General features: G+C 29.7%; 1 protein-coding gene across 1 annotated transcript in view; it reads right to left on the reverse strand.

The window, feature by feature from the left end:
• The window catches only part of LOC107611864 (beta-galactosidase 6-like), an 18,094-nt gene that overhangs the window by 1,150 nt on the left and 8,503 nt on the right, over positions 1-8,441 (reverse strand). The window contains exons 9-18 of the mRNA XM_016313748.2: positions 7,944-8,028; positions 7,550-7,668; positions 7,298-7,462; positions 6,225-6,406; positions 6,039-6,130; positions 5,200-5,255; position 3,028; positions 1,201-1,253; positions 801-908; positions 577-684 (exon numbers count right to left, since the gene is read on the reverse strand). Of these exons, the coding sequence (XP_016169234.1) occupies positions 577-684; positions 801-908; positions 1,201-1,253; position 3,028; positions 5,200-5,255; positions 6,039-6,130; positions 6,225-6,406; positions 7,298-7,462; positions 7,550-7,668; positions 7,944-8,028 (969 nt within the window). The remainder of the gene's footprint in view (positions 1-576; positions 685-800; positions 909-1,200; positions 1,254-3,027; positions 3,029-5,199; positions 5,256-6,038; positions 6,131-6,224; positions 6,407-7,297; positions 7,463-7,549; positions 7,669-7,943; positions 8,029-8,441) is intronic.

Genomic DNA, 8,441 nt, shown 5'->3' on the forward strand with positions numbered 1-8,441 from the left:
TATAATTAAAAATGATAATTTATTGATTCAAAATATCAATTTTATGGAGTCCCTCTTCGATAATGTCATCAAATCAAAGTTACACTTCCTGGTTACTCTGTTATGAAATTTAATGCATGTGTAAATTATAAGCAAAAAAAAAGAGACATTTAATTAGATATTGTAATAGTATTTTTTCCATTAAAGATTGTGAATATATGTAATGAAACCATTTGATGATTTGAAATAAATTAAACAAAATAAAGCATAAATCTTATGAGGAATTTTCACACATAATTTGGTCATAATAAATGATCTCTTACTATAATTATTATTTTGTCACATGTCATGTTTCTATGTTGCATTTTTGTACGATCATCATTAAATTTTTATGAACTTTAAAAGATTGTGTATTATTATTCTTGGATTAGAGGCAAAGCTTCATGTATTGAAATATTAAATAACAAAAATAAATAGCCAAAAATAACTAGAATTTACTTTATTTAATATTTATTAATTATTAATAATTAATAAATATTAAATAAAATAAATTTTAATTTTTTTATTTCTCTAATATTATCGGATATATAAATTTACCTTATACCAAACAAGCATCTGAGTGGTAATATTTTCCAGTGGAGTCCATTCAGTATCACTGCTATTTTGTTCTCTATATACTTGTGATTTCTCTCCCAATAATCCAACCTTTTTTGCAAGCCATGAATAATTTAAAACAAAAATGAATACCATCTTAGAGTGTGTTACTTAAATTATTTAACTAATAATTACTAATTATTTAGTAGAGTAAGAAAGAAGAATACCTGATATCCCCAAGTGGAATTGGTCAAACTAAGTGACTCTTGTTTACTACATTGGAGTTCCACATTCCTTAAGCCAGCAAATCTTTTTTCCAGATATGCCCCTGAATCCTTTCAATCAACACAACCTCACAATAATCTTTAAAAAATATCAATCATGAAATAATTTTGTTTTTGTTGACAAAAGAGTCTAACACAACGGTAAACATGATGTTTATGTGACAAATGTGACAATTGTTACATTAACCTTTTTCATTAACAGAAACAGAAGAATTATTCAAAGATTAATCAATTTTGTCAATTTTTAAATTTTTTAGGAAATATTTTATTATTTTTATTTTTTAGATTATTTTTTACTATGTGTTTAAATATGGCATAACCAAAATCCTTATTATAAACATACCGGTAGTCCAACCATAACACTGAGGATAGAAAGGTTGTTTGTCCCTTCATTCACTGTAACTGCACTGTAACTGGGAGCTCTAATTTGAATGAATTCACATCATGATTTCCATGTGCTCCACCTAGTACATTTGAATTAATTAATTAACCACATAATTCAAATTAAACTAGCTAGGTTCATAACATGATATTGTGTGATTATGCAATCGTTTAATTATTCTGTCGGTCCTATAATTTTACTGAATTTTCAATTAGATCTCTAGTTATACTTTTTTTCTTTTTGATTAAGTCTTTATATCATATTAAATTGTATAATTAAGTCAAAATGTTAGAATTAACAGAATATTCCATTAAATAAAATAAAGAGAAAAGGACAAATAGGTCCTTAACCTTTTCATCCGCAGACATTTAAGTCCTCGAAGATTTGAAAATACATTTAAGTCCTTGACTTTTTCAAAACCTGAACATATCGATCCCTCATGTTCACTTGGGTCTATCAGACTTATCGGAAAAATCAAACGTGACTCCTACTGTACTGACCTGGTTGATACGGATGCATATGTGAGCGAGAGAGATTTTAAAATTGGACAAATTAGACTCAGGGATCGATATGTTCAGATTTTGAAGAGGTCAAGGACTTAAATGTATTTTTAAATCTTCAAGGACTTAAATGTCCGCGGACAAAAAAATTAGGGACTGATTTGTCTTTTTCTCTAAAATAAATATGCCTAACACTTGACAAAATATTTTATTAATTTTAACATTTTTGTCACGATAAAGACTTAGTTACAAAATCTAATATAGTATAGGTACTCAATTGAAAAGAAAAGATGTATAATGAACTAATTGAAAATTCGATGAAACAATAAGAAGTAATAGGATAATTAAACCTTAAAATTATTCAAAATTTTTAGAATTGACATTGTAGGAAATAATATAAATTATTTGTGAAGAGAAGAAAATAACATATGTATTAAGAGCATTGATTGGTTAACCTTTGTGTGCAAGGAAATTGCAATTGAGTCATGAAAGTTTGATTAAAGTTGAATTGATTAATTTTATTGTTGGGTTAATTTGGTAATCGGAGTACCTAGTAGAGACTCTTACGTTGATGCATGGTAATTCTTTAAGTGTTTAGTTGATGTCAAGGAACATTGATACAATATCGTACATGATAAACCCGAATAGAAAACCTCTTTGTAGGATATTTAGTGTAGTGTCGAGTTACATTAAGTAGAACTTACAAGATTTTGGTGGTACGTGTGGAATATTAATTCGAAATGAACAAGGTAGCAGGTTGGATGACTCTCATGCTTCGGCAAAGCCAAGAAAAATAGAGCACAAATACTAAGGAATGATGATACTACACTCAGAAATCCAGTGACCATCTTCTCCCATGTGTCTAAGCTCTTCTTGGGCTGAGAATCAAGCCACTGCTTTGCTCTATCCCTTACAATAAACTGGAAGAGCATGAGCTTGTAGACCTCAGGATTCACTCCATTCATTTTAACCGTGTCACAGATCTACAGGAATTCAGATATGAATTTGTTGGGGTCCTCTTGAGGGAGTCCATGAAACTGACATTTTTGCTGCACTAGAGTGACCTGTTGAGGCTTAAGCTCAAAATTGTTGGCACCAATGGCAGGTACAGCTATACTGCGCCCATAGAAGTCAGGTGTGGGTGCAGTATATGAGCCTATCATCTTCCTTGCTTGCTCCTCAGCGTTCAGATTCTCGCCATAAGCTGCCATGGTGGATTCTTCAACTGCCTTCTCAAAGGCTTCCTTAAGATTCTCTCCAACTTTGTACGCTTTAGCTTGTTGCAAACGCTGCCTTAAGGTTCTCTCGAGTTCAGAATCAAACTTGAGAAGGGGTTCTTTGTCCCAATTCCTACTCATAAACAACAAGAAATAAAGAAAAAGTGGGAGTCTCTATGTCAGAGTATAGAGAACTCCCAGGGAGATATCCTATGTAAAAAGAACTAAAATAAAATAAAGTAAGCGATTAACCAAAAAAAAATTGAAAATAAAGATGAACAATTAGCCTAAAAATTTTCGAAAATAAAAATAAAGAAAAGAAAAGATACAAGAATTTTTGAAAAGAAAAGATAAAACACTAAAGAGACACCAAACTTAAAATCAGAAACTAAAAGAAAATAAATAAGCAAAAATTCAAAAATAAAAAGAAAATTCAAAAATTAAAAAGAAAAAGTGATTAAACAAAACTAAGAAAAAAATACCTAATCTAATCAACAAGACAACCGGTAGTTGTCTATCGCAAACAATCCCCGGCAACGGCGCCAAAAACTTGGTGTAGGAAATCAAATTTCCCACAGCTTAACTGGCAAGTGCACTAGGTTATCCAAATAATACCTCAGGTGAGTGAGGGTCGATCCCACGAGGATTGTTTTCAAGCAATAGTTATCCTGTTGGACTTAGTCAGGAAAACAGTAAAAAGAGTTGTTGTTGTTGTAACGCATAAAACAAATAACAAGAAAATAAAGAAAGTAATCAAAGGTTTGGTGTAAAAACAATATAGGAAAATGGTTAAGGTCTCGGAGATGTTTTTCTTTCTAGATTAAAATGTCTTACCAACTATTTTAACAATGAATGATTCATTCTATGGAAAATCATAAGTGTCTAAACCCTAATCTCTTAGCGATTTAGCCTCCCCTAATCTTCGTCAACCGCCACTCTCGTGGTCACTTAACTCAGATTAGAGGGTGAAGTTCGGAAAACTAGTTCATACCATGAAGGCCCTAATCACCCCAAACCGGCTGAATAGATGTTGCTTTTCCCCATCGGTTTGTGTAATTAGCCGTCTAATAGGAATGTTTTCAATCTGTAGTTCAAGTGAGATAACTCTCTCGAGAATCACAAGAACTCATGTAGAAAAGGGTCATACTCTCATTCCACCCAGTTCATAAGATTGAGAACGAAAACAATCCTTAGAATTGAACCAAACATACAATAAAATAGAAGAATAATAATCTTAATCCATAGAAATAAACAGAGCTCTTAACCTTAACGAGGAGGTTTAGTTGCTCATGACTTACAGAGAAAACAGGATTCTGAAAAGTGTGGAAGGAAGAAGATCCTAAACCTAAGTGATCTTTTCCTTTAAATACTAACCTAATTTGATAAGGAAATAAAATAAAATAATAAATAATAAACCTAAAAGATATTGTTTGTAATTAAAAATTACAAAAAGTAAATAAAATTAAGTTAAAGGGTGCAAAATCCACTTGAGAGGCCCAATTGAGTGTGAAACGGGCTGCTGCTGACATTAAACTCCAGAGATGGACCTTAAACCCCAAGGGAGGAAGTGCAAGTTTCTCGTTTGTGCCCCCTGCTGGCGTGAAACACCGGGTGGGCATTCAGCGCCCAGGGGGTGCTGTCAGCATTTTCCTTTCTTACTTCAAACTTCTTCAAACTGCTCCGAATTTCAGCTAAAATTATAAAACACAAAAAATATCAAAGTAGCATCAAAAGGTGATTTTTTCACTATAATCAAGTAAAAATAAATAAAATCTAACTAGAAAATGATAGTAAAAAGGGTATAAGATGCTCACGCATCAGGCTAGTACACTTATGATGGAGAAATTGGGTTTGACATGTGTTTGACATAAAAAAAAACTAAAATTGTATTCAATGTAAAATAATCTTTAAAAATTGACAAAAATATCAATCATGAAATAATTTTGTTTTTGTTGACAAAAGAGTCTAACACAACGGTAAACATGATGTTTATGTGACAATCTTATATAATGTTACATTAACCTTTTTCATTAACAGAAACAGAAGAATTATTCAAAGATTAATCAATTTTGTCAATTTTTAAATTTTTTAGGAAATATTTTATTATTTTTATTTTTTAGATTATTTTTTACTATGTGTTTAAATATGGCATAACCAAAATCCTTATTATAAACATACCGGTAGTCCAACCATAACACTGAGGATAGAAAGGTTGTTTGTCCCTTCATTCACTGTAACTGCACTGTAACTGGGAGCTCTAATTTGAATGAATTCACATCATGATTTCCATGTGCTCCACCTAGTACATTTGAATTAATTAATTAACCACATAATTCAAATTAAACTAGCTAGGTTCATAACATGATATTGTGTGATTATGCAATCGTTTAATTATTCTGTCGGTCCTATAATTTTACTGAATTTTCAATTAGATCTCTAGTTATACTTTTTTTCTTTTTGATTAAGTCTTTATATCATATTAAATTGTATAATTAAGTCAAAATGTTAGAATTAACAGAATATTCCATTAAATAAAATAAAGAGAAAAGGACAAATAGGTCCTTAACCTTTTCATCCGCAGACATTTAAGTCCTCGAAGATTTGAAAATACATTTAAGTCCTTGACTTTTTCAAAACCTGAACATATCGATCCCTCATGTTCACTTGGGTCTATCAGACTTATCGGAAAAATCAAACGTGACTCCTACTGTACTGACCTGGTTGATACGGATGCATATGTGAGCGAGAGAGATTTTAAAATTGGACAAATTAGACTCAGGGATCGATATGTTCAGATTTTGAAGAGGTCAAGGACTTAAATGTATTTTTAAATCTTCAAGGACTTAAATGTCCGCGGACAAAAAAATTAGGGACTGATTTGTCTTTTTCTCTAAAATAAATATGCCTAACACTTGACAAAATATTTTATTAATTTTAACATTTTTGTCACGATAAAGACTTAGTTACAAAATCTAATATAGTATAGGTACTCAATTAAAAAAAAATATAAGAACTTAATTAAAAATTTAGTAAAATAATAGGAATCGATAGAATAATTAAACCTTATGCAATATTTAGGTACCTATGTATGTGGTGTTCACAAAAGCATGAGCAACATGTGCCCTGGACTCAACAACAAATGTTGGTTCGCTACAAGATAAATTATATTCAAACCTGCATTCATAAAATAATTAAACTAATTATTAAGAAGTTTGTTAGTTGTTCAAATTTTACAAGCACTATGAATGAGACAAATTAAATAACTAACCTAGTAGTGTACCAAAGGTAATCTGATTTGTCTTTAGTTGTATTCATTTGTTCAAGCAGAGTGTTTGATCTTAGTGTGGTGTCATCAAAATTTGGAATCACATCTTCAAATTTCTCCCAATCATCTATTGAGCTGAAGTTTTGTCTGTTAAAATAGATTCTTGTGTTGCTTGTTGTATTTACCTTCATTGTGGTTTAAACAATTAATTAAATAGATAATCACCAAAGACAAAATTGGTACATATATTTATCTTTAACTAAATTAAATTGAAAATTTAGGGTAAGTTGGATTTGTGTTTTTGTTTTTTGTATTTTTTTAATTTTGTGAAAAAAAAGAAAGAAAATGATAAATAAAAATAGAAAACAAAATTTTACATAGGGTAAAAGTATGTTTTTTGTTCTTAAAATTTGTATTTTCTTTTAAAAATATCTCTAATGTTTAATTTCATTCAATTTTGTTCTTAACGTTTTCGATTAATTTAATATTGTCCCTAACGTTTTTATTTATTTCAAAATTATTCCTAAACATTTTTTATTTTGTCGTTAACATTTTAAATTGAGGTGACGTTCAGGAATAATTTTGATACAAATTGAAAATGCTCGAGACAAAATTGAATATAATTAAATGTTGGGAATATTTTAAAAAAAAAATTATAAATATTAAAGATAAAAAATACTTTACCTTTTTAAATATAAAAAAACCGAAAATAAAAACACAAATGAAACACAAGGGTGTTATTTATTACTGGTTTAATTATTCTGTTGGTTCTTATAGTTTTCCGAAATTTTCAATTAGATCCCTATACTTTTTTTTCTTTTATTTGAGTCCTTGCACCAAAATTTTTTTTAATTGAGTCTCTACACTTTTTTTTCCTTTTATTTAGGTCCCTATACCAATTCTTTTTTTTTTAGTTGGGTCCTTATAAAATTAAGTCAATTACTACTAAGAGGGACTTAATTGAAAAAAAAAATTAGTGCAGGGACCAATTAAAAAAAAAAGTATAAGGACCTAATTGAAAATTTTACAAAAACTATAGGGACCAACAGAGTAATTAAACCTTTATTACCACTTACATTTGCTGTATTGAATGTCACATTTTGACAATCTGGTAAGATACTAATTGACTTAGGTAGCAATTCAAAGGTTTTGTTGCGGAATTGGACATTTGTGTTATTCACTCCATCATTGTTTATGAGGAATGCAACACATCCTTCATTTTCTTCTTCAAAAACATAACCCTGCTCAAAATTATTCTAGAATTATTGTTCAAATATTTAAGTTTCAATTAGTGAAACATTTTAGAGAAAGAAAATATGATCACCCACCTCTTGCAATTTACCTAAAGAGAAATTACTTTGAACTCCTTGCAACAAAGTTGAAGAGCAAGACTTGATTGCAGCATGCAATTCCCTAAGATGTCCCCACTTAGGTTGCCTCAACAAACCTAATAACAAATTTTGGAAAAATTAAGGTTCAAATGAGGTAGCAAAATAGTTTGAGTTTAATTTTGATACGAGATTAGTGTAAAACAGTTTTATATTAACATGTATTTAAGTTTTATTATGTGAAAAAAAATTGGTTAATTTTGACTTCTACTATCTCAAAAATAAGTTATTTCTTACTATGTCATAACACACCTAATTGAATATCTAGTATAAACAATTTTAAGCTCTTAAATGTATAGCAATTAAACTAAAATAGTTAATAGTGTACACTTACCATATTCATCAAGAGGGGCTTGATCATAATATGCTGTTATAACATAAGCAGAGGCTGTTCTCCCAAAGTTAGTTCCACCATGGTACTATTTCAGTTTGCAAACAACATTAATTAATTTAATTATACAAAGTTTAATTAAGATGGTTTAATAAAGAGTGACATTAGATGGAAAAAAATCTCGGAAAAATCTTTAAGAATTTGGCTAAAGAGTATAAGAAAGATTTTTTTTTTTTTTTTAATATTGAATATATTTGTCTCAATTCCTAAGTAGAGAGTGAAGAATCTAATAATTACTCATCGATGAAAACTTACCTGCGGTTATTTTTATGTAAATTTAATATTTAAGAACCGTTAGATAATTTGACAATTTTAATTAAATTATCATCTAACGATTCTCAATTCTTACCTTTACATAAAGATAACTGATGTGAGTAAGAATGATAATACAATTTGGACCCGCGACTATCTGCCCTGCCCTTGGACAAGACGGGAGCGCGG

This window comes from Arachis ipaensis, chromosome B08 (genome assembly GCF_000816755.2).
Source record: "Arachis ipaensis cultivar K30076 chromosome B08, Araip1.1, whole genome shotgun sequence".
Taxonomy (NCBI): Eukaryota; Viridiplantae; Streptophyta; class Magnoliopsida; order Fabales; family Fabaceae; genus Arachis; species Arachis ipaensis.